Source organism: Aquarana catesbeiana, linkage group LG06, assembly GCF_042186555.1.
Source record: "Aquarana catesbeiana isolate 2022-GZ linkage group LG06, ASM4218655v1, whole genome shotgun sequence".
Lineage (NCBI taxonomy): Eukaryota > Metazoa > Chordata > Amphibia > Anura > Ranidae > Aquarana > Aquarana catesbeiana.
Genome location: NC_133329.1, coordinates 395,549,696 through 395,576,620, shown reverse-complemented (window position 1 = coordinate 395,576,620; position 26,925 = coordinate 395,549,696). Strand labels below are relative to the sequence as shown.

Sequence of the window (26,925 nt, the reverse complement as noted above, 5' to 3'; positions counted from 1 at the left end):
AGGGCATTTGGCCTGCCAGGCTGCATGCCCGGATAAGGGTCTCTTATGGATTTTGGGACTGACCCCTTGCCAGTTTTTTTACATTTTGGTGTGGGGTTCCTCTTAAAATCCATACCAGACACGAAGGGCCTGGTATGGCTTGGGAAGGGGATCCCCACGTCATTTTCTTTCACTTTTTTTCTACTACCGGCAATGTTGTTTTTTTTCATTCAGCTGTCAGCGGGGAAGCCCATTGACAGCTGATGACTCCATTGTTAAGGATGAAGCGGCTGGCTTCCCGGCCCGCTCCTTAACAGCCAGCTATGAACTATGCAGCGCACAGTGCATTGAGGGGCGCTCGGCGGGCGAAAATCCCACCAAGTGCCCTGCAAATTCGGGTGTCCACCGAACAGGTGAAATTCAGGTCGAAATTTTGCTCACCTCGAACTGTTCACCCAACTCTACTAAATACCTTTAGGATGAATTGGATTGAGCCAGGCCTTCCATCTAACATCGTCATAAAGACATGTTTTGTTGAATTTGGTGTGAAGGAACTGGAGTGTCCTGTAGAGACCCTTGACTTCAAGCCTATTGAATGTCTCTGGGATTAATTGGAATGAGCCAGATCTTCTCAACCAACATCTCCATAAAAACATGGTTTAATTAGTTTGGTGTGGAGGAATTCTAATGGCCTGTACAGAGTCTTGACCTCAACTTTACCAAACACCGCTGTGATAAACTGAAAAGCCAATTACTATCCAGGTTTTCTCGTCCAACATCATTTACTGGCTCCTTCCATTGGTGGTCAGTAGGAATAATGCAACCATTACAGACAACTAAAAATGATAATTGGAGTCATGTTGCTGGCTTGCCAAGTGTTGATGATTTTGGAACTATGCAGGCACCATCAAATAGAAGGTCAACAATCCACTGTCAAGGAACACCTACCAACCTGTTGAGCAACCTTAGGGTTCTACAGAACACTGGTTGTGAATGGTTGCTAAAGGGTGTCCCAATTAATGAGGGTTAGTGGCCCCTTACATTGGTGGTCAGGAGGAATAATGCAACCCTTACAGATAACTAAAAAAAGATAATTGGTGTCATGTTGCTGGGCTGGCTTGCCTAGTGTTGATGGCCCTGGAACTATGAAGGCACCATAAATGGAAACATCAACAAGACATGGCTCAAGGAACCCCTAGCAATCTCTGGAGGAACCTTAGGGTTCCAAAGAACCCTGTTTGAAAAATCGCTGCTATAGGAGTCTCACTTAAAGCGGAGCTCCAACCAAAAGGGGAAGCTCCGCTTGTTTGTACTCTCCACTGCTACATTTGGCACTTTTTGGGGGGAGGTTTTGACAGGTACCCGCTCATCACTTCCGGGTCAGATCATCGCAGCAATCTACGAGGATGTTTGGCCCCTCCCCCCCCCGCAGCCTTCTGGGACACACACAGGTCCCAGAAGACCGCAGGACCATTCACAAAGCACATACACAAAACTACAGGTTTTCTTTACCTAAGATGCAGGCACCTGGACCCAAAGCCAATTGAAGAATTGACTCGGGTTCCGACATGATTGACGATCAAGATCGATGGATCTCTGGACAGGTAAGTGTCCTTATATTAAAAGTTAGCAGCTACAGTATTGGTATTTTTTGGGGGAAGACTGGAGCTCCTTTTTAAATGATATTTCTGAGTCTGCTGCAGCTGCTATCACATCCAAGATGACAGTGACCAGAAGCAGTCTCAATGTGTCTGGATGGCTATACAAGGAAGGCTTTTACAGGAAAAAAAACATACATAAAATATGAAAACTGCACATAAAATCTAATAAGGGGATTATCATGGAAATGGTTGGTCTAGCAACAGGGTCTCTTTAAGCTGCTTGGGCAGATAAAAAAAGAGGGTCAGTTTTCTGTACTGGAATAAAGATTGTGCCTTTCAGCGAATGAATCCCATGTTATTAATGGAATTCTAAACCCAGCAGACGTTTATGCAATTCTACATAAATATCTACAAAAAAAAAAAAAAAAAAGAAGGTTACATGGCTCTTCTCTGCCAAAAACGGCACAAAAGCATTTTACAAGAACAAATACCGTCCCCAATTCATGGAATATTACCACATTGTGGAACTGGAAGTCATCCCAACGTGCTTTGATCGGAGACTGCTTGTGTCACTGGTCACTTAGCAAAGCGCCAGTTATAAATATAGAGATGGATTATGAGATTAACCACTTCACTGTGAATGGCACCTAAACGCATGCGTATTGCACGACAGTACATTGAGATACAACACAACGTCCTCTCCTTTGAGCTGCAGAACAAAATGTTACCCACTGCATTTTTGAGTGCGTTGTGCGTTTCAGCTCATTCATTCTATATGGTCTGTTTAACGCAATGCAATGTGTTTTGGTGCTTACTCAAGCCAGCAAAGGAAAACTGTTACATACAGTTTGGTTTGATTTTTTTAAATACTGTGTGGCTTGATTTTATTTAATGCTGTATGGTTTTAATTTTTTTATTTTTTTTATTTTTTTTTTAATACTGTGTGGACTGTGTGATGTGATTTTTTGTAATACCATATGGCTTGATTTTTTTTAATACTGCGTGGTTTGTTTTTCTTAATACTGTGTTTTTTGATTTTTTTTATACTGTGTGGTTTGATTTTTTTAACACTGTGGTTTGATGTTTTTAATATTGTTTTTTTTAATACTGTTTTAATCTTTTTGTGCTGTCCATGCCTTTTCTCTTTTTTTTTTTTTCCTCTGGTTTTCTTTTTGCTGACGGAAATATTAAAAATGGTAACAAGAAGTACTTAAAGAGGCCAATGAGAGCACAGATGGGGGGGTACATTAATTTGTAAAGGGGCTGTAATAGCTGTGATCTCTAATGCCGCGTACACACGGTCGGACTTTTCGTGTACAAAAGTCCGACGGACTAAAGCTGGCTGACAATCCGATCGTGTGTGGGCTTCCCCAGACTTTCAGCAGACTTTTCCAGCCGCAAATCTGACGGACTTTAGATTTGAAACATGCTTCAAATCTTTACGTCGTAACTACTCCGGACCCAGAAATCCGCTCATCTGTGTGCTAGTCCGACGGGCAAAAACCCACGCTAGGGCAGCTATTGGCTACTGGCTATCAACTTCCTTATTTTAGTCTGGTCATACGTCATCACGTACGAATCCGTCGGACTTTTGTGTGATCGTATGTAGGCAAGTCCGTTCGTAAGAAAGTCTGCCGCAAGTCCACCAAAAGTCCGACAAAAGTCTGACGAAAGTCTGTCGGACAGGCTGTCGGACTTTTGTAGCCGAAAAGTCTGACCGTGTGTACGCGGCATTACAGTCTCATGCAACAACTCATATATCATATCTACAGTCCTAGACCATCTCTTGCATCATGTCTGTAGCCTCTGACCATCTTCTGCGGCATGTCTACAGTCTTTGGCCATGTCTTGTATTATGCCATTGGTCCCTGACCATCTCCTATAACGTGTCTACACTCTCTGACCATCTCTTTTATCATGGCCATAGCTTTTGACCATCTCCTGTTGCAAGTCTCTGACCATCTCCGTTATCATGCCCTTGGGCTCTGACCATCTACTGTAGCATGTCTACACTCTGACCATGTCAGGTATCATGCCCATAGCTTCTGATCATATCCTGTTGCATGTCTGCAGTCTATGGCCATCTCCTGCATCATGCCCTTAGTTTCTGACCATCTACTGTAGCATGCCTACAATTTCTGACCATCCCTTGTATCATGCCTGCAGCTTCTGGCCCTCTCTTGTATCATGTCTGCACTCTCTGATCATCTCCTGTATCATGTATGTAGTCCCTGACCATCTCATGTGGCCTGTCTGCAGTCTCTGACCATCTCCGTTATCATGCCCTTAGTCTCTGACTATCTACTGTAGCAGGGCTACAATTTCTGACCATCCCTTGTATCATGCCTGTAGCTTCTGGCCATCTCCTGTATCATGTACTGTATATAGTCCCTGACCATCTCATGTGGCCTATCTGCAGTCTCTGACCATCTCTTTTATCATGCCCTTAACCTCTGACCATCTCCTGTAGCATATCTACACTTTCTGACCAGGTCTTGTATCATGCCTGCAGCTTCTAATCATCTCTTGTTGCATGTCCGCAATCTCTGGCCATCTCCTGTATCATGTCTGTAGTCTATGACCATCTCCTGTAGCCTGTCTACAATCTCTGACCATCTTCCATATCATGTCTACAGTCTCTGACCATCTCCCGTAGCATGTCTACAGTCTCTGACCATCTCTTGTAGCCTGTCTACAGTCTCTGACCATCTACCGTAGCATGTCTACAGTCTGACCATATCTTGTAGCCCATCTACAGTCTGACCATCCCTTGTAGCCCATCTACAGTCTGACCATCCCTTGTAGCCCATCTACAGTCTCTGACTATCCCTTGTAGCCTGTCTACAGTCTCTGACCATCTTCTGTATGTTGCCCCTAGGCTTCTATCGTCTCCTGTATTATGTCTGCAGTCTCTGATCATCCACTGCAAGGGTAGGGAACCTCGGCAATCCAGCTGTGGTGAAACTACAAATCCCATCATGCCTCTGCCTCTAGGAGTCATGCCTGTGATTGTCAGGGTCTTGCAATGTCTCATGGGACTTGCAGTTTCAAAACAGCTGGAGGGCCGAGGCTGCCTACCCCTGCTCTACCGTATCACATCTACCGCCTCTGATGGTAACATGCCCTTAGTCTCTGACCATCTCTTCTATCATGTCCATAGTCTCTGATTATCTTCAATACCAGGACTCCAGTCTGTGGCCATCTCCTTGTTTGAAGTCTTTGACCATCTCTGGTATCATACCCATAATCTCAGACCACCCCCTGTTGCATGTCTGCAGTCTCTAACCATTCCTTGCATCATGCCCAGTCTATGGCCATCTCCTGTTGCACTCTCTGACAGCTTTCAGTAGCATTACATTCGCTGAATATGATGTGCACCACATTGATGATGTCAGGGGCTGCACTTAAGGCTCCCTAGATCACTTTTTTTTTTCTTTTTTTTTTTAACATCTCCCCATCTTTTGTTCACACGTTACAATGTATCCCAATGGCCTGGGGTTCTGCTTTCCTGAATTCTCTGCAGTCAGTGGCAGCTGTGAGCCTCAGCGTCGCTGTCTGCAGACGCTTTCTGCATCTCAGCTGGAGGCTGTCGCCACGTTCTGGGACTTCCATATCAGTTATAATGCTGATGGCTGCAAGGCACTGCAAATATCGGGTTCTCCAAAAAAAAATAAAAAATAAAACATTTATTAGAGGTAAACTGTTTGCTGTGAAAACTGGCTTAAACTGCCCCCTTCCACTTCGCCCCCCTACCCCCAAGCCACTGGCAGACCAGCGCGCCCTCTGTTCCGCGTTCGATTCAGATCATTAATTCGTTAACCAATCTCTGGAACTTTGGACTTTGCGTTTTCCAAACAAGTGACTCTTTCCATTACCTGTCCTAAACAAGCCCGCCCCGGGGGGCCCGAGGAGAGCTTTTAAAGTCTGGATTAATCTGTAAAGACAATCCACTAGTTTTAGTTAATGTCTAACTAGGTAGAAAAATAAAAAATACACATAAAAGGGAACATATACACGTTTCATACAATGTTTAGGACTAGATCGAAATTTTGGACTTTTTTCCCCCTTTTTTTCAAATAAAGTTGAAATATTACATACAGTCATGGGGAAAAAAATGGCCAAAAATATTGGCACCCCTCCATTTCTGTCAGATAACGCAACATTTCGCCCAGAAAAGTGTTGCAATTACAAATGTTTTAGGCATTCTCGTGTTTCTTTCTTTGGTTTGTATTGGTATGACACACAAAAAAAAGAGGAGAAACAAAAAGCCAAATCTGACACATTCCAAGCAAAACTCCAAAAATGGACTGGACAAAATTATTGGCACTCTCAATTTAATATTTGTTAGGGCACCCCTTGGAAAAAAAAATATTATTATTTAGATCTGTGTCCAACAAGAAAGCCCAGCACTAGGTATGCAGTTGTTGACATCTTCTGCAAAGTAAAGATCCCAGTTGGGCACTGTCTGTATAAGAAAGGCAGAAGAGGTGTGCAATGCCTCTGAATCATTCAGCTGTGTGTGTAACCTGAGATCCTATGGTTTAGATCTGTGCCTAATAGGTAAGCCCAGCACTAGGTATGCATCTGCTGAGTTTCCATATGGGCACTGTCTATATAAGAAACAGAGGCGTGTGTAATGCTTCTAAATAACTCAGCTGTGTGTAACCTGAAATCCTGTTATTTAGATCCATGTCTAATAAGAAAGCCCAACAATAGGTATGCAGTTGTTGGCTTCTTCTGCAGAATGAAGATCCCATATCGGCACTGTTTGTACAAGAAAGGCAGAGAGGTGTTATGCCTCCAAATCTTTTAGCTGTGTGTGTGTGTAACCTGAGGTCCAGTTATTTAGGGCTGTGTCTAATAACAAAGCCTAGCACCAGGTATACAGCTGTTGACTGCTCCTGCAAACCAAAGTTTCCAGATGGACACTGTCTATCTATGGGCAATAGAGGAAGTATTTCCCGCCTCTAAGCCCTTTACAAGGGCGGACTGATCGGGTCCACCTGTCAGTTTTTTCGGACCACCCATTGCCCTCTATGGAGCAGTGCATGCCAGTGGACATGTGTCCATCGACACCCACCAGCATCCGATCTGATCCTGTCCGCTAAAAAACAGACGGATGGGGATCTGTTCAATATTCACTTGGCCGATCGGATGACAGATGGAAATGAACAGCCTGCCCGTTTCCATTCAACCGCCCATAGAGGAAAGTGGGCTGTGTCCATGTCCACTCTGCATCAGCGGAGTGGGCACAGACCTGTCATCTGCCAGTCCGGGGGTGAACTCTGCCAGTGTGAAAGGGGCCTAAATCTTTCAGCTGTGTGTGTGATCTGAGATCCGCGTACTCAGCAGTAAACCAGCTATCTGAAATACGAGACTCATCATCGCTTGGCTTAAAGGGGCGAATATGACTTAAATATATACAGTCATGGCCAAAAATATTGCTACCCCTGCATTTCTGTCAGATAATGCACCACTTTGCACAGAAAATTGTTGCAATTACAAATGTTTAGGTATTATCATGCTTATTTCTTTGGTTTGTATTGGTATGACAAAAAAGTGGAGAAACAAAAAGCCAAATCTGACACATTCCATGCAAAACTCCAAAAATGGACTGGACACCACCAGTAGTGCCCTTCAGAGATGCCTGTCAGTGTATCCTCATCAGTGCCCCCCTATCAGTGCCCCCTATCAGTGCCGCCTATCAGTGCCCCCTATCAGTGCCGCCTATCAATGTCCATCAGTGCCGCCTATCCATGTCCATCAGTGCCGCCTATCAATGTCCATCAGTGCCGCCTATCAGTGTCCATCAGTGCCGCCTATCAGTGTCTATCAGTGCTGCCTATCAGTGCCCTTTAGTGCCGCCTATCAGTGCCCATGGTTTACACACTCCTTTGCATTTTGTATACAGACAGTGCCCATATGGAAAATTCAGTTGACAGATGAAGTCAATAGCTGCATACCTAGTGCTGGGCTTACTTATTAGACACAGAACTAATAGGATCTCAGTTTTCACACACAGCTAAATGATTCAGAGGCTTTACACACCTTGTTTGCCTTTCCTGTACAAACAGTGCCCACCTAGGATCTTCAGTCTGCAGGAGCACTTACCCACTGTATACCTAGTGTTGGGCTTTCTTTCACAGACTTAAAGTAGAGGTCCACCGACAATTCAAATTTTTTTTTTAAAACATTCAGACCCCTTACATATGGTCAATGTTACACTCACTTGTTTGGTAACATATATCCCCCGATGTCCGGTTTCGTACGAAAAACTTACTTTTAAAATCTGTTGATTGCAGGTTTCACCTTGTATGTGGGCATGTGAAGCCCACAAGCATAAACCTTCCTGGATGCTGTGAATGCTGAGCTACCAGCATTCACCGCTCCTTCCCACAAATGCTCAGTTTCTACTGGATCCAACTGTCCATCCAGAGCCTCTGGTTTATTGACCGGATACATCCTAAATATAGAGCCATTTATCCAACTGTCCATCCAGAGCCTCTGGTTTATAGACCAGATACATCCTAAATATAGAACCATTTATCCAACTGTCCACCCAGAGCCTCTGGTTTATAGACCGGATACATCCTAAATATAGAACCATTTATCCAACTGTCCACCCGGAGCCTCTGGTTTATAGACCGGATACGTCCTAAATATAGAACCATTTATCAAACTGTCCATCCAGAGCCTCTGATTTATAGACCGGATACATCCTAAATATAGAACCATTTATCCAACTGTCCATCCAGAGCCTCTGGTTTATAGACCGGATACATCCTAAATATAGAACCATTTATCCAACTGTCCATCCAGAGCCTCTGGTTTATAGACCGGATACATCCTAAATATAGAACCATTTATCCAACTGTCCATCCAGAGCCTCTGGTTTATAGACTGGATACATCCTAAATATAGAACCATTTATCCAACTGTCCATCCAGAGCCTCTGGTTTATAGACTGGATACATCCTAAATATGGAACCATTTATCCAACTGTCCATCCAGAGCCTCTGGTTTATAGACCGGATACATCCTAATTATAGAACCATTTATCCAACTGTCCATCCAGAGCCTCTGGTTTATAGACCGGATACATCCTAAATATAGAACCATTTATCCAAGCGCCGTAAACTTCCACGTTGCCATCACAACGGGTGTCAGCGTCGGAAAGTTCCCGCCCCATTGTGATGGCAACAAAGTTAACTCGGTTTCGGGATCTCACGAGAATTAGTGGCGGCCATCCGCACTGACTCCTGGGAATAATGACACTTAGCTCCCAGGAGACAGTGCGCCACCGGAGATGATGACGATACCCGCCCATACCCGCGGGGGTCAGAAACAGGAAACGACATCTAAAAACACAGCTAGACAGGTACCCACTATGAAAAAAAAAAAGTTTTTTTTGTCATTTGACAATGTATGATATGGAATTGAGGTTAACTTAAAAAATTGTGTGGACCTCCGCTTTAAATAACAGGATCTCAGGTTACACACGTAGCTGCAAGAGTTAGAGGCAGGACGTTCCCCTCTATTGTTCCTCTACAGACAGAGCCCATCTGGAAACTTCAGTCTGCAAGAACAGGCAACAACTGCATACCTATAGTGTTGGGCTTTCCAATCAGACACAAACCTAAATAACAGGATCTCAGGTTACATACACAGCTGAAAGATTTGGAGGCCGGACATACCCCTCCATTGTATTGTACTTATTAGATACAGACCTAATTAATAGGACTATGATTTATAACAAACAAAAAAAAAACGCTAAAAATGTGCCAAAATGCTCAGTAAAATAAGCATTAAGCTGAACACTAAAAAAGGCGCGGGAGCTTCTTTGGCGTGCTTGGCGCACATAGGGCAGCCTAGTCCATGTCACATGAAAACGCACATTCACACGACGCGGAGGTGTGAATGGGGCCTCGGTGTACACAGTCAGCATGGCTGCAAGAAATAAAAAGTGATGTTGCTTTGGGCAGTTTATATTATATTTATATATTGAAATCTAGAAAAGATGAATATAAAAGTAGCTTTATTAGGTGAGAATCATTGCTGTCAATAAGGGGCTAATAAGTGTTCTATATGCTTTTTGCTGGAAATATTGCTTTGAAGTCTTAACATAATTAAACAAAGCTCTTTTTTATGTACAGGGAATACTGCATTTAATGACATTATATATATATATCGAGAGAGAGAGAGAGAGAGAGAGAGAGAGAGAGAGAGAGAGAGAGAATGAGAGAGAGAGAATGAGAGAGAGAGAGAATGAGAGAGAGAGAATGAGAGAGAGAGAATGAGAGAGAGAGAGAGAGAGAGAGAGAGAGAGAGAGAGAGAGAGGGGGGAGAGAGAGGGGGGGAGAGAGAGAGAGAGAGAGAGAGAGAGAGAGAGAGAGAGAGAGAGAGAGAGAGAGAGAGAGAGAGAGAGAGAGAGAGAGAATGAGAGAGAGAGAATGAGAGAGAGAATGAGAGAGGGGGGAGAGAGGGGGGAGAGAGAGGGGGGAGAGAGAGAGAGAGAATGAGAGAGAGAATGAGAGAGAGAATGAGAGAGAGAATGAGAGAGAGAGAGAGAGAGAGAGAGAATGAGAGAGAGAGAGAGAGAGAGAGAATGAGAGAGAGAATGAGAGAGAGAATGAGAGAGAGAATGAGAGAGAGAGAGAGAGAGAGAGAGAATGAGAGAGAGAGAGAGAGAGAGAGAATGAGAGAGAGAATGAGAGAGAGAGAGAGAGAGAGAGAGAGAGAGAGAGAATGAGAGAGAGAATGAGAGAGAGAATGAGAGAGAGAGAATGAGAGAGAGAGAGAGAGAGAGAGAGAGAGAGAGAGAGAGAGAGAGAGAGAGAGAGAGAGAGAAATGTGTATCTATCTATCTATCTATCTATCTATCTATCTATCTATCTATCTATCTATCTATCTATCTATCTATCTATCTATCTATCTACACACATTTTTTTTTTTATACTTTGGTGTTGATGCCAATTTTTGCAGGTGTTCCTATAAACATATTTTTCCTCCAGCAATAATGAAACTATATACATATGTTAATACATGTATTTGGTTTTCACGTTTTTTTTTTTCTGAGTGCCCGCAGGAGCTGCCGGCAGGAGAGTAGGGAAGCTGGCAGTGCTGCGGGGGGGGGGGGGGGGGCACACAAAGGGGCACTGGACAGCAGATGGAAGGGGCGCATGTGCTAGAACCAATCCCCCTGCAGTGCAGCCGGAGGGAGGGAGAGGAGGAGAAGCCGGCAGCACTACAGACGGAGACAGAAAAGGATCCGTGTCTGCAATAAGACAGAACAGCCGGACCTCCTGCTCAGCAGGTACCCGGGCCCCCCCTTTTGAACTGATGGGGCCCAGGCCCAGTACAGGAGGGCTGACTATACTGTCTTATCAGCGGCCCTGCTCGGCGCTCCTGGTTTCCGGGGTTACAGAGAGAGGGGAACAACGTTTCTCTCTCTCTCTGTACAGGGCAGCCACCAGCCGCATCGCTCCCGGGCTACGCAATAGGACGCTAGAGCCCGGGAGAAGCGGGGTGGGACCCCCTTCCGCAGAACTGATCGAGTGACTAATTAGCCACTCAGATCACTTCTGCCTGAAAGGGAATCGCCGGCGCCAATAAAAAATCAATTCTGGAATGATGGCTGTAAGTGCAGGAATCATCCCGGTATAACTACTTCAACCCGAGGACGTCCTTTTCGGGCGGCAAGTGGTAAATACAAAGGCATATTTAATAACAGTACAAAATTCTCATCCCGTTTCCGCAACATTGTTTCCATTCTAATGACAGAAGAAAAAAAAAAACACGGAGAAGTGGCAATTATAAGAACATTAGCATGCCGCCCCAGCAGCATGGCTCCCTTAGGCAAAGGCCTACATCATAAACCAGCTGGAAGCACATGCTCTGCTATTAGTGCCGCAGTTAGAAGCCAAATAGAGCGTGAAAAGCACATTAGGAAACCGGCGGTGTGACCGATTTTATTCACCTCTCGGCACAGCAGCAAGTTTAAATGCAGATTTCATCATTTTTTTTTTTTTTACAGGTTTTGCAACAATGAATGATGCGACAATGCGCAGCCAATCACTGCGATTAGGAGGTGTTGGAATAGGACTGGTGGTGATGCTAAAGGAATGGCAGAACTTTGAAGCCTGTCTGCATTTAAAAGTGCCCATCCTGTCTGTGACCTTCATAATTTTTTTGGGGGGGGAATCAAGGATCAAATATCCAACCGGAATCACAAATATAGGGGTTGTGTTTATAAAAAAACAAAAAAAACAAAATGTTATTAGGCTGTTGTCTCTCCAGGTCAAATGTTATTCTTCATAGAGTGAATGGGATGAATACAGGTGTTATGGACACTAGAGGGCGCTGACAATCATAGCAAAAAAGTATTTATAGCCCATGATCATCAGCTCCACCTATTGGCCATATTGTGTTTTGTTTTTGGTTCATTCTGAATGAATAACATTCTAATTAAATTAAGGGCAATACAGCGCTATCTAAACTCATCTAATGAATGATAATATCATAAATAAATGTGACTGTGCAAAGCAGCAATTTAAATGTGAGATACACACAACATAACATAAGCCAAAAAAATCTGCGCTAAAAAAAAATTTATGGAGCGTTGAAAAGTCTATATGAGATTGTGCAAAAACAAGTCCGTAAGGTGACGTGATTTCCATATAATGGATAACTTCACCATGAAAGGTTGTGACAATAGAGAAAACGGAACCTCCACTTCATAGGTGGACCTCCTTGTCACGGAAGGTCTAAGACGCTTGTGGCTCTAAACCCAGCCAGGGCCTTTGATCATCCAGGGAGATCGTGTTGTTTAAGCCTCCACCGCCCACAGAGAAGCTCCAGCATGTCGCTCCTCCCTACCCGTTTCGTCACAGATGACGTCATCCTGGGCTTCCCAGGACGACGTCATCTGTGATGAAACGCGTAGGGAGTGGCGACGTGCTGACGTAACCGCGTTTACGAGCTGCATTGCCAGCCGGCCGGCTTGTTTGTTCTATGCTATGTTAATATCCTATTGATGTAAGTGCAGCATCTATTTTTTATACACTAAACCCTAAGTATTTACACTATGGAGGTTTATTTCTTTCTTGGAATCCCTCTGTGATCGATTCTCTGTGGGCGGTGGAGGCCTAAACAGCGTGATCTCCCTGGATGATCAAAGGCCCTGGCTGGGTTAAGAGCCACAAGTGTCTCAGACCTTCCATGGCAGGGGGTCTCAGGAGCTGGTAAGCTGCCCTTCTATGAGGTGGAGGTTCCTTTTTCTCTATTGTCACAACCTTTCGTGGTGAAGTTATCCACAGTCAAAGAATTATATGGAAATCACATCACCTTACGGACTTGTTTTTGCATCTCATATAGACTTTTCATCACTCCATTAGCCACTTGCCGACCAGTGCACAACGATGTACGTCGGCACAATGGCACGGCTGTCAAATGGGCGTACAGGTACATCCCCTTTAAATCGCAGCATTGTGGGCGAACGCCCGCCGCATACTCCGTGACAATGCCCGCGATGTACGTCGGTACAATGGCATGGCTGGGCAAATGGGCGTACAGGTACATCCCCTTTAAATCGCAGCATTGTGGGCGCACGCCCGCCACATACTCCGTGACCGTGCCCGCGGGTCCCGCGGTCTCTATGTCTGCCGCCGGCCCGCGATCTTGTCACGGAGCAGCAGAACGGGGAGATGTCTATGTAAACAAGGCATTTCCCTGTTCTGACTAGTGACATGACAGCGATCACTGCTCCCTGTCATCGGGATGCAGTGATCGCTGTCATGTCATTGGTAGCCCATCCCCCCCCCCCACAGTTAGAATCACACCCTAGGACACACTTAACCCCTCGATCTCCCCCTAGTGTTTAACCCCTTCCCTGCCAGTGTCATTTACACAGTAAATCGCTGTATAAATGACAATGGTCCCAAAATAGTGTCTAAAGTGTCCGATGTGTCCGCCATAATATCGCAGTCACGATAAAAAAAAAAAAAAAAAAAAAAAAAAAAAAAAAAACGCTGATCGCCGCCATTACTAGTAAAAAAAAAAAAATTAATAATAAAAATGCCATAAACCTATCCCCTATTTTGTAGACGCTATAACTTTTGCGCAAACTGATCAATATACGCTTATTGCGATTTTTTTTTTTACCAAAAATATGTAGAAGAATACATATTGGCCTAAACTGAGAAGAAATTTGTTTTTTTTATATATTTTTGGGGGGATATTTTTTATAGCAAAAAGTAAAAAATATTGCTTTTTTTTCAAAATTGTCGCTATTTTTTTGTTTATAGCGCAAAAAAAAAAAAAAACGGAAAAGGTGATCAAATACCACCAAAAGAAAGCTCTATTTGTGGTAAATAAAGGACGTCAATTTTGTTTGGGTGCAACGCCGCACGACTGCGCAATTGTTGACGCAGTGCCGTATCGCAAAAAAGTGCTCTGGTCAGGAAGGGGGTAAGTCCTCCCAGGGCTGAAGCGGTTAATAATTTTTTTTTTAGCACAGTATTTTTTGAGGTTTATGAATAACATTCGACCTGGAGAGAAAATAGCCTAATAACATTTGTCGTTGCTCCCATTTGCACAGGAACAAATGTGCAGTTTCACAGGATGAATAGCTCTGCAGGCTTCTATGTTTTTCAAATACCTACAGTCATTGTTACCTACTTGGAGTCCCCTATAAAACCAGGCAATTGTTAACTTTGCCCAAGAACGTGACCTGACCCCATTCACACAGGGGCAACACGACTTGCAGGTCGCCTCAGCGAGGCGACCTGCAAACGAATGCCCGGGCGACTTGCAAAACGACTTCTGCATAGAAGTCTATGCAAGTCGCCCCAAGTTGCCCCCGAAGTCGTACAGGAACCTTTTTCTAAGTCGGAGCGACTTGCGTCGCTCCCCTTAGAACGGCTCCATAGTACAGAACGGGAGGCGACTTGTCAGGCGACTAGGTCGCCTGACAAGTCGTCCCTGTGTGAATGGGGTCTTAACTGTTCAGTCAAAAGGGGAAAATCAGTGTTGTAGGCAGGGCCCCTGGGACAAGGGGTGGGCAGAAGGGGGGCGGCTGCCCTAGGCACAGCATGTATTGTAGGGATGGGGGCGCTGCAAGTTCCTTCTACTATAAGGCTGACAGTAGTAGTGACTACTCTTGTCAGCCCAGCACTAGTAGCAGCAAGGAGAGGAGGAGAGAGGCGGGAGGAGGTGCGAGCTGTGCTCTCTCTCCCCTCCTCCTCATAAGCTTGCCCATAATGATGGTGGTGGGGGGGGGGGGAGTTGCCATCTTTGCCCTGGGCACGGGATGATCTTGCCCTGGCTCTGGTTGTAGTGCAGAATGAAACATGTCCAAGTAAGCAGCAGAGGAAAACTGGCACCTAGGCATTTTTAGGGCTCGTTCACACGAGTTTTGGTCTCTGAAATGCGATCTGCATTCAGTACCCTCTTCAGTGGGAATTGGCCAGGTGGTGAGGAAGCCTTATATCAACTCCTCACTGCTGGATTTAACCCATTTACAGGTGCTGCCAATAAAGTGGTTGCCAAGCCTTCCATATTCCCAGTGAAGTGACTGGCCTCAGGTGTTACAAATCAGTGCAGAAGGAGAAAGCTTGTTTTGTTTCGATTCGATTCGTTATTTACATAAATTTGTTTAATCTGTTTAGTTAGTTTTTCGGAATTTGTTTTGTTTATTCGTATTCAAATTTTTTAGAATTTTTTCCAATAATTTAGAATTTTCCAAATTCAAATGGATTTGAATTCCATTCGAATGGCATTCAAAATTTAAATTTTGGATGATGGTTATATTCTATTTCATTCTATTTTGTTTTTTCTATTCTATTCTTTTCTTTTTTATTATATTTTTTTTTTTTCTATTCTAATTAGATTTTATTCTATTCAAAATTTGAATTTCGGAGGATGGTTACATTTTTTTCTATTCCATTCTATTGCTTTATCTATTGTCTATACTATTCTGTTTTTTCTATTCTAATCTAATCTTTTCTATTCTATTCAAATCCGAATTGATTATATTTGAATTTTGGGAAAGTGTTATATTCTATTGAATTGTTTTTTCAATTCTATTCTATTCTTTTTTTTTCGATTCTGTTATTTTCTATTCTATTCTTTTCTTATGTATTCAAATTTATTCTATTTAAAATTCGAATTTCAAAAGATGGTTATATTCTTTCTATTTTATTTCTAGTCTTTTATTCTATTCCTCTATTTTCTATTCTATTCTATTTTATTCTCTGAAAACTATTTGAAATTGATTCGAAAGCTATTTGAATTCAAACTTCATCCAAATTTTTGTTTTCGTTATTTTCGAATTAGTTTAAATCCATTACTATTGTAATTCGGAAATACTGATACATCCGAATTTCCGAAAAACGAAAATTCGCCAGAATTTAAATTTTGAACAAAACTAACTGCACACGTCTAAAACAAATTCTCCTACATAGGTTGTACTTCTTTATCTGCAGCCCTCTCTTTTCTACATCAGTTAAAAGTCCAGAATTTATAAAGCCTCTCTGAGCTGTCAGAAAAAAAAAGGGAGCGGAGAGTTGAAATGACACTCTGCAGAGCTCGGTGAGGAGAGCTCTGAGAGCTGATTGGAGGGAAGGGTTACACCCCCCCCTCCACACAGCACGCAGTAACATTGTTGTGGCTGTCAATCACAGGCTGTGTGCTGGAGGTCCCTCCCCTGTCACCATATTTCTCTTGGTGTCAGGAAAACTTGGCAGAAGTGACTTATGTTGATAGCAGAGGAAGGAGGCAGCAGACAGAAATAACACTTAGTACTCTGGAATGAGACAAGTACACAGTATAGAGGGAAATATTTTGTTCATATTTCATGTCTGAGGTTTTGGTTATTCGATTGTTTTGTTTGTATAATAATGGAAGTGTGTGTGGCCACAAGGGTGCTTCAACACTGGAAAAAAAAAATGCATTAAAAACGCATAAGCATTTCAGGTGCGTTTTTCCAGCATGCACCTGTGAAACAGACCTCTCACTCAAAAATGCACCAAAAACACAACCGCAGTGCATTTTAGACGTGTTCTCCACTCATTTCAATGAGCAGCTGCGTTTTTTGGTGCAGCTTTGAAAAGCACAACAAAGATGCAGCATGCAGGACTTTTCAAAGCGCAGTGCACCCGCAGCACAGTGGTGTGAGGAGTCCCATAGGATTTAAAGGGAGATCTTTTTGTTGCGTTTTTCCTGCATTTCTAGCAAAAAGTGTAAAAGCAACTCAAGTTCTCATTCACACCTGTAAAACTTTACACGTGTTGACTGACAATGCACAAGAGGATTACCATTATATTTTATGGGACCTGTTCCCACCTGTATGTTTCTCTACTGGTACTTTTTTTTCATATGGCAATGCATGTTTTTGGCCCCATTGACTTCAATGAGAGCACATGAAAAATGCAGACGCACAACTGTGACGCTAGCCGCAAACAAGGATAAGGATCTTTACGTGCAGCCAGGTGACTGTAATTTGTACATCTCGTCGAACGATCTGTCTGAAAAAGGATCCTTCTTCTCAGGGCTTTTTTTTCCTGAGAATAGGTGCAGGTACTCCCACCTTCCGAGCCACCCCTTGGTTCCACCCCCTACCCACCTCTTATTTCCCTCCCCTATCCACCTCTTAGCACACCCCTATTTTCCACCCCTACCCACCTCTTAGCACCAACCCTATTTTCCACCCCTTAGCACAACCCTTGGTTCCACCCCTACCCACCTCTTAGCATCACCTCTTATTTCCACCCCTATCATCCTCTTAGCACCACCCCTTATTTCCACCCCCTACCCACCTCTTAGCACCACCCCTATTTTCCACCCCCTACCCACCTCTTAGCACAACCCTTGGTTCCAACCCCTACCCACCTCTTAGCACCACCCCTATTTTCCACCCCCTACCCACCTCTTAGCACCACCCCTTATTTCCACCCCCTATCCTCCTCTTAGCACCACCCCTTATTTCCACCCCCTACCCACCTCTTAGCACAACCCTTGGTTCCACCCCCTACCCACCTCTTAGCACCACCCCTATTTTCCACCCCCTACCCACTTCTTAGCACAACCCTTGGTTCTACCCCCTACCCACCTCTTAGCACCACCCCTATTTTCCACCCCCTACCCACCTCTTAGCACCACCCCTTATTTCCACCCCCTACCCACCTCTTAGCACAACCCTTGGTTCCACCCCCTACCCACCTCTTAGCACCACCCCTATTTTCCACCCCCTACCCACTTCTTAGCACAACCCTTGGTTCTACCCCCTACCCACCTCTTAGCACCACCCCTATTTTCCACCCCCTACCCACCTCTTAGCACCACCCCTTATTTCCACCCCCTATCCTCCTCTTAGCACCACCCCTTATTTCCACCCCCTACCCACCTCTTAGCACACCCCTGGATTCCACCCCCTACCCACTTCTTAGCACACCCCTTGGTTCCACCCCCTACCCACCTCTTAGCACCACCTCTTATTTCCCTCCCCTATCCACCTCTTAGCACACCCCTTGGTTCCACCCCCTACCCACCTCTTAGCACCACCCCTATTTTCCACCCCCTACCCACCTCTTAGCACAACCCTTGGTTCCACCCCCTACCCACCTCTTAGCACCAACCCTTATTTCCACCCCTATCCTCCTCTTAGCACCACCCCTTATTTCCACCCCCTACCCACCTCTTAGCACAACCCTTGGTTCCACCCCCTACCCACCTCTTAGCACCAACCCTATTTTCCACCCCTTAGCACAACCCTTGGTTCCACCCCTACCCACCTCTTAGCACCACCCCTTATTTCCACCCCCTACCCACCTCTTAGCACAACCCTTAGTTCCACCCCCTACCCACCTCTTAGCACCACCCCTATTTTCCACCCCCTACCCACCTCTTAGCACAACCCTTGGTTCCACCCCCTACCCACCTCTTAGCACCACCCCTATTTTCCACCCCCTACCCACCTCTTAGCACCACCCCTTATTTCCACCCCCTATCCTCCTCTTAGCACCACCCCTTATTTCCAACCCCTACCCACCTCTTAGCACAACCCTTGGTTCCACCCCCTACCCACCTCTTAGCACCACCCCTATTTTCCACCCCCTACCCACCTCTTAGCACCACCCCTATTTTCCACCCCCTACCCACCTCTTAGCACCAACCCTATTTTCCACTCCTTAGCACAACCCTTGGTTCCACCCCCTACCCACCTCTTAGCACCACCCCTATTTTCCACCCCCTACCCACCTCTTAGCACAACCCTTGGTTCCACCCCCTACCCCCCTCTTAGCACCACCCCTATTTTCCACCCCCTACCCACCTCTTAGCACAACCCTTGGTTCCACCCCCTACCCACCTCTTAGCACCACCCCTATTTTCCACCCCCTACCCACCTCTTAGCACCACCCCTTATTTCCACCCCCTATCCTCCTCTTAGCACCACCCCTTATTTCCACCCCCTACCCACCTCTTAGCACACCCCTGGATTCCACCCCCTACCCACTTCTTAGCACACCCCTTGGTTCCACCCCCTACCCACCTCTTAGCACCACCTATTTACTTCCCCTATCCACCTCTTAGCACACCCCTTGGTTCCACCCCCTACCCACCTCTTAGCACCACCCCTATTTTCCACCCCCTACCCACCTCTTAGTACCAACCCTATTTTCCACCCCTTAGCACAACCCTTGGTTCCACCCCTACCCACCTCTTAGCACCACCCCTTATTTCCACCCCCTATCCTCCTCTTAGCACCACACCTTATTTCCACCCCCTACCCAACTCTTAGCACCACCCTTAGTTCCACCTCCTACCCACCTCTTAGCACCACCCCTATTTTCCACCCCCTACCCACCTCTTAGCACAACCCTTGGTTCCACCCCCTACCCAACTCTTAGCACCACCCCTATTTTCCACCCCCTACCCACCTCTTAGCACCACCCCTTATTTCCACCCCCTATCCTCCTCTTAGCACCACCCCTTATTTCCACCTGCTACCCACCTCTTAGCACAACCCTTGGTTCCACCCCCTACCCACCTCTTAGCACCACCCCTATTTTCCACCCCCTACCCACCTCTTAGCACAACCCTTGGTTCCACCCCCTACCCACCTCTTAGCACCAACCCTTATTTCCACCCCTATCCTCCTCTTAGCACCACCCCTTATTTCCACCCCCTACCCACCTCTTAGCACAACCCTTGGTTCCACCCCCTACCCACCTCTTAGCACCACCCCTATTTTCCACCCCCTACCCAACTCTTAGCACCACCCCCTATCCACCTCTTAGCACACCCCTTGGTTCCACCCCCTACCCACCTCTTAGCACCACCCCTTATTTCCACCCCCTATCCACCTCTTAGCACACCCCTTGGTTCCACCCCCTACCCACCTCTTAGCACCACCCCTTACCCATCTCTTAGCACCACCCCTTATTTCCATCCCCTGCCCACCTTTCAGTATTGCCCCTTTCAAAGAATACAAAACCAAGTATAATTTTTGTGGCGCAAAGCCATTTGTATGGAATTTGTTCATGAAAACAAGAAAAGCAGTAAAATAGATTCCCTGCAGCCAGCAACAGTAGATCCCCAGCAACAATAGATCCCTTCTTCAACAACAGACCCCAGCAACAATATACCCCCCAGCAACATTAGATCCACCCCCAGCAACATAAGGCCCCACAGCAATATACCCTCCAGCAACACAAGATTCCCACAGCAACAGTAGACCCCCCCCCACAAAAATATGCCCCCCAGCAACATTAGATCCACCCCAGCAACAATAGATCTTCCAGCAGCCAGCAACAATAGACCCCTCCCCATAGGCGTGGACAGGGGGGTATGCCTGGGCACACCCTAGTCATTACATGCAGTGCTGCTTCCCCCGTTGGCCCCCCGTCCCACAGTGCTGCTGGCTTCCCTCCTCCCCCCTCAGCTGCTGCAGGGGATGTTTTAGGATAGAGAGTGGGGGGAAGAGGCTGATAAATTTGTAATTTACCTGCGCCGTCTTTTTCTAAACTGTGTTCATTCATAATTGAAGCATAGTAAACTGTGTTTACTATGCTTCAGTTTGTGAATGAACAAGAAGCCCCTCAGCACAGACCAATTCATTCACTAAGACTGAGGCTGCAGAGAAAGGCATGCGTGTTTGAGCTTTGGGGTGCACACCCTAATGCAATAGGCTGCCCACACCTATGCCCCTCCCTCAACAGTAGATCCCTCCCAGCAACAACTGACCCCCAGCAACACATGCCCCCCCTCAACAACAATAGATCCCCCACAATAGTAGATTCCCCCCAACGACAAGAGATCCCCCAGCAGCCACCATCAATAAACCCCCCAGCACTCCTTAAATACATTTAGCGCTGGAGGTGCCAGAACAGCGTTCCCTCGCGTTCCCGCTGAAAATAAGCCCTGCCTTTTTTGATGCCTTTGTTTGGTCATTCGAATCTACAGATTGTTTATAAAAAGTTTTTTTTTGCACCCATGTGCCCCTCATGAAATCCAGACAGGATTGTCACATTTGTTGCTATGATCACATTGCGTATGCTCACCTTCAGATCGGATCCTTCTGCATGCCCATCAGGGTGGAGGGGGGCATTTCTAGGGTCCTAATAGAGCAGGGGCCTCTCTGGGCACCAGAATAAAATGTTGAGGGGCCAGTACAACCATGATGATCACCTGGGATTGAATCCAAGACTAATAGAATCTCTAACTGAGCAAAAAATGAATTTGTCTATATAAACACTGCAATGTTACATTATGATAATAGATGGATATACAATAGTTCAACACTGAACAATGCATACAATGTATCATTTTCACATCTCAGAGAGATTTAGTGCACTCAATAGAAGACCTAGGAACGTGCCTTGGGTGCAGCTCTGGGACAAGGGGTGGGAAGGAGGGGCAGTTGCTGTGGCATCATGTGAGGTAAGGGGGGGGGGGGGCACTACAAAAAGATTGTGGGGGGGAGGGGATTTGTGTTGAGTAGGAGAATTTGGAGGGTGGCAGAGGGTAAGAATTGTTCTAGGAGAGCAGATTTGGGGAGGTGTGGTAGGAGTGGTGATTTGGGGGGGGGATTTGTGTTGAGAAGGGGGATGGAGGTAGAGGATTTGTGCAAGGAGGGGGGATTTGTGCTATAAAAAGTAATATGGTAGAGGGGAAATATTTATTTGGGAGGTGGGATTTGTACTAGTAGGGATGATTGGGGGAAATTGGTATACTAGGATGGGAAATTGTGTGGGGGGATTTGTGCTAGGATGTGGGATTGGAGAAGGGGAATTTGTGCTGTAAGGGAATTTTCGAAGTGGGGGAGAGAATTTGTGCTTGGAGGGGGGATTTGGGGGGGTTTGTGCTATAAAAGCAATAGAGGCGAAATATTTTTTTGGGAGGGGGGATTTGTGCTAGGAGGGGAAATTTGTATGTGGGAGTAGGGGTATTTGTGCAAGGATGGATGAGTGGAGTTTGTGCTGTGTGGGGGAGAGGATTTGTGCTTGGAGGGGAAATTTGAGATGTAAAAGGTATTGTGCTAGGAGGGGGAAAAAATAAAAATAAAAAAAATGTTATATATATATTTTTTTGGGGGGGGGGATTTGTGCTGGGGCACATGAAGAGATAGAGGATTTGAGCCATGTGCTTAGGGGGTGAGCATGCAGATTGGTGCTCAATTTTATTTGGGGGGGGGGGGTTTCGCTGACACATAATGCTCCCCCCCCCAAATTTTATTTGGGGGGGGGCGATTAGGTATGTTCTCCCTGAGCTCTAGATGACCTTGTTCAGGCACTGCTTGGGTGCCAAAGTCTAGCAATGCCCCTGAGGGCAGCGATACACACTACATTCTGGTTATGCAATTCCCATATGATCCAATTTAAATTGACCAAAACAATGTAATATGGGGACAAACCTTTACAATCCAACCAATTTCTATCCAATCAAGTGACATAGCTGTTGGTAGATTTAAAGAAGATTGCACAATAAGACTGTATATGGTATGGCCAGCTTTACATATCCAATAATATATTATTGGAAAGTTAGAGAGCTATGGGAAACCTTCACCCTTACAGCTCCCGATAAGTATGGCAAGCAAAGCTGAGACTTGTAGTTCCTCAGCAGCTGGACAGTGGCAATTGGTAGTAAGCCCTAAGGAGCAGGGTCCTCCTAACCCTCCTGTATTGAATTGTGTTGTAATTGTACTGTCTGCCTTTATATTGTAAAGTGCTGTGCAAACTGTTGGTGCTATATAAATCTTCAATAATAATAAATAATAATAATAATAATAGTAAAAAGGTGAATTAGGATTCCTACCTGGCCAGCGCTCCTGGCTGCTGCCATACTCTGTGTCTCTCCTCTTGGCACACGTGCCCTGGCCCTGGACCAGCGCCTGCAGGGGGAGATCGGAGCCGGGGTTGGGGTAACAGCGCAGTCCAGAGGAGCAGCGGGCAGTGTACACCCCGCACGACTCACCATCCAGCCGAGCGCACACCGAGCAGCAGCCGCAGCCCGGGGCTCTCACCAGTTCCATGCAGGGTGGACGGGAAGACGGGCAGGTGGCCAGGCGCTCCGGGGTGCACTGTGGGCAGCGGAAAAGGACCTCGCTGTTGATTGGGGCGCACAGGGCAGCCAGAAAGAGCAGCAGATGGCTGGAGAGCTGCATTTTGTTTGGGGGGGGGGGGGGGGTTGGCACGGATGAGATGGCAAGTTCTTCCTCTCTTGGTCAAGGGATCTGGTGTACCCCCTTTTTGTTGGTCCTGCCAAAGGTTTCTTCTACCCTCTGCTCAAGTGATCTATTATTGCTCCTCTCTGAAGGATCTACTTTCCTTCACCAAAAGATCTACTGCTCGTCTCTGAAGGATCTACTGTCCCATACCAAAAGGTCTACTTTCCTTCTCTGAAAGATCTGCTGTCCCTCACCAAAAGGTCTACTTTCCTTCTCTGAAGGATCTACTGTCCCTCACCAAAAGGTCTACTGTCCTTCTCTGAAGGATCTACTGTCCCTCACCAAAAGGTCTACTGTCCTTCTCTGAAGGATCTACTGTCCCTCACCAAAAGGTCTACTGTCCTTCTCAGAAGGATCTACTGCCCCTCACCAAAAGATCTACTGCCCCTCACCAAAAGATCTACTGCCCCTCACCAAAAGATCTACTGCCCCTCACCAAAAGATCTACTGCCCCTCACCAAAAGATCTACTGCCCCTCACCAAAAGATCTACTGCCCCTCACCAAAAGATCTACTGCCCCTCACCAAAAGATCTACTGCCCCTCACCAAAAGATCTACTGCCCCTCACCAAAAGATCTACTGCCCCTCACCAAAAGATCTACTGTCCCTCACCAAAAGGTCTACTGTCCCTCACCAAAAGGTCTACTGTCCTTCTCTGAAAGATCTACTGTCTGTCTATAAAGTATCCACTGTCCCTCACCAAAAAGATCTACTGCCCCTCTTCAAAGAATCTACTACTCCTTTCTTTCTACTGCCCCAGTGTCTATACCTGTCTCTGAGAGCTACCTCCCCCTGTCCCTTCCTGGGATTCGATTTCTTTAGCTCCCCGCTCTTGGGTTCTGCTGTGGTCTCTCCCAGGGATGGATTGCCCCTGTCTGAGCTCTTGCAGTCTTCTGCACTTTCTCTCACTTCTCTGTCTGCACCTTTCCCAGATCTGGTTTTATTCCTGCCCTTCCCTGCTCTCTCCTCCTTCATTCCGCCCTCTCCAGTCTCTTCTCCGCAGTCTGCCTCTATATATATGTGTGTGTCTGCCCCTCGCCTCCATCCCATCTATACATACAGGCACATGTGCTGGACCTGCTTCCAGCCTTCCCTGCCTTCCAGTCTTCCCACTAAAGTAACAATAATATACAGTCAGTCTGTCTGCTCTCCTATTAATATATGTTGTGTCTCTTCCATTGTATCCTCTGTCTGCTTCCCTATAATGATTTATATACATGATGATATCTGTCTTTGTTCTCCAATTAATTGCTGGATCAGAGTCTGTATTATAAGGCTGAAGCTCTCTATGATCGGTGGGGATTGTGTACATCACAGTCTGTTTGTTTTACAATAATATTATTTATTATAAAATAAACATCTGTAAATATTAGTGTCTTGTATTATGTCACGCTTGTGTTAGGCTCTATTCACACTTTGCGATTTTGGAATGGTGGGCAGAATCACGGCGATCCTTCCTGCGATCCCCAAATCGCTGCAGAGTGCGCAACACACTTTTTTGGGTGCCAATATTCTTTATTGGCACCCCAAACGTGATGCGATTCTGCCGCGATCGCTTGTCCTCCAAAAAAAAAGCAACATTCGGCTCTGTTCACACTTTGCGTTTTGGAATCACTGGCAGCGTCACAAATTCCAAATCCAAATCACGGGGGGAATCTCCGCACAACATGCAACACACGTTTGGGCAGTGTCGGCTGGTGCTCAATATTTTAGGGGGGGGGGGGGCATAGCTCCCAACTGTCCCTGATTTCGAGGGACTGTCCCGGATTTGGAGCAATGTTCCTCTGTCCCTCTTTCCCCTTCATTTGTCCCTCATTTTGGTCTGATCTATATAGTTGTATATAAAATGCACTTTTAATCTTTCAAAAAGTGTTTCCCAGTGCTAAACCTTTCATCCAAGTTCTAAATTGCTGCATTTGTAAATGTCAAAAGCCAATATAAAAGAAATAGTAGTGCTAAAAAATAAAATGGTACCTGATCTTTTTTTTTTTTTTTTTCTGTATATTTCTCCTTTAAGGGGGTGTGACAGGGGGTGTGTCCTATGCCTACATACTATCATAGCCCCCAACTATCCCTGATTTCGAGGGACTGTCCCTGATTTGGAGCAATGTCCCTCTGTCCCTCATTTCTCCTCATTTGTCCCTCATTTTGGTCTGATCCATATAGATGTATATAAAATGCACTTTTTATCTTTCAAAAAGTGTTTTCCAGCATTAAACCTTTCATCCAATTCCTAAATTGCTGCATTTCTAAATTCCAAAAGCCAATATAAAGGAATAGTAGTGGTAAAAAAAAGCACTTGTGGGTTTAACCAATCTTGTTCTTTGTACAATTCTCCTTTAAGGGGGCGTGGCAAGGGGTGTGTCCTATGCCTGCATACTTTTGCTGATAGGTGTCCCTCATTCCCATCTCAAAATGTTGGGAGGTATGGGGGGGGGGGGGGCGGCAAACAAACCTGCCCCCCTCACTCACACCAGGGGGGACTCTGCAGACTCTGATGTGAGGGAGAACTCTGGGGACTCCAACATAAGGGGGAACACTGTGACCTCTGGTGTAAAGGTGAACTGTGATGTAAGGGGTGTTCTGAGAACCCTGATTTACCTTAGTGTACTCATTTGGAGGCAGGAGAGAGAAGGGGGGAGACTTCAGTCATAGACAGGGATGGATGGGGAGCTCACTCACCCCTTGGCAGTCAGCACCTCTCATCCAGATGTATCTGAAGCTGCTGGACTTCAAATTTCCGACCCCAACTTTCCTTTTCTGAGGCACAGCGCCAGGGATTGGAGTGTGGGCAGACACAGAGGGGTAGGGTGGGAGGAAGAGGAGCAGATCGAGCCCTCTCTCCTCTCCCATCTGTATGTGTGTATGTGGGGGAGGGGATTGTTAGTAATGGCTTTGGACAGTGTGAAAGTGAGTGTAACAGACACTCTCAGCTTAGACAACTGCAGCCAGCAACCCTGCTGGGAATCCATAGTCTGGTCTCAATAATGTGTCCGGGTTTCAGGCAGTTTGAAACCCGGACACATGATTCCAAACCCGAACTGTCCGGATGAATCCTGAAAATGTGGCAACCCTAGCCCCCCCCCCCCCCACGCATGAGACAGACAGCGGTTATCAGTAACCCCCCCCGCGCGCATGAGCGGTTACCAGTACCCCCCCGCGCGCCAGACGTCAGGGGCCTTACCTTAGGGGGCCGACGCTGCTCCTCACTCCAGCTTGCAGAAGGAAGAGCCGTGGCTGTTGCTTCTCCTCCCGGCTGCACAGGAAGTTGGTCTCAAGACTCCCTGGCCAATCAGGTCTCAGGACCCGCTTCCTGATTGGCCGGGAGGAGAAGCAGGAAGACATTAGCGAATATTAATTCACTAATGTCACACAACTGGGTGGGCTCAGGGCGCAGTGCACAAAGGACAACCCATATGAGGCACGCAGAATCGCATGACAATCAAGTTGTGAAAACACCGTAGCCGGAACACGCCCCGAAGTAGCTCAAGAACCTTTTCGTTTTTGTGGAGAGTCGCGCATTTTGGCAACTAAACACACGCCTGCTAACCGTGACTGAGGTGTCAATCAACAATTAGCCTGTATTCACATCTGCACATTTCCGAACGCGCAGCAGTCTGCATT

General features: G+C 46.0%; 1 protein-coding gene across 1 annotated transcript in view; it reads right to left on the bottom strand.

The window, feature by feature from the left end:
- The window catches only part of IGFBP2 (insulin like growth factor binding protein 2), a 128,660-nt gene extending 104,389 nt beyond the window's left edge, over positions 1-24,271 (bottom strand). The window contains exon 1 of the mRNA XM_073634387.1: positions 22,890-24,271. Within this exon, the coding sequence (XP_073490488.1) occupies positions 22,890-23,238 (349 nt within the window). The 5' untranslated portion in view covers positions 23,239-24,271. The remainder of the gene's footprint in view (positions 1-22,889) is intronic.
- Between the last annotated feature and the right edge of the window lie 2,654 nt (positions 24,272-26,925).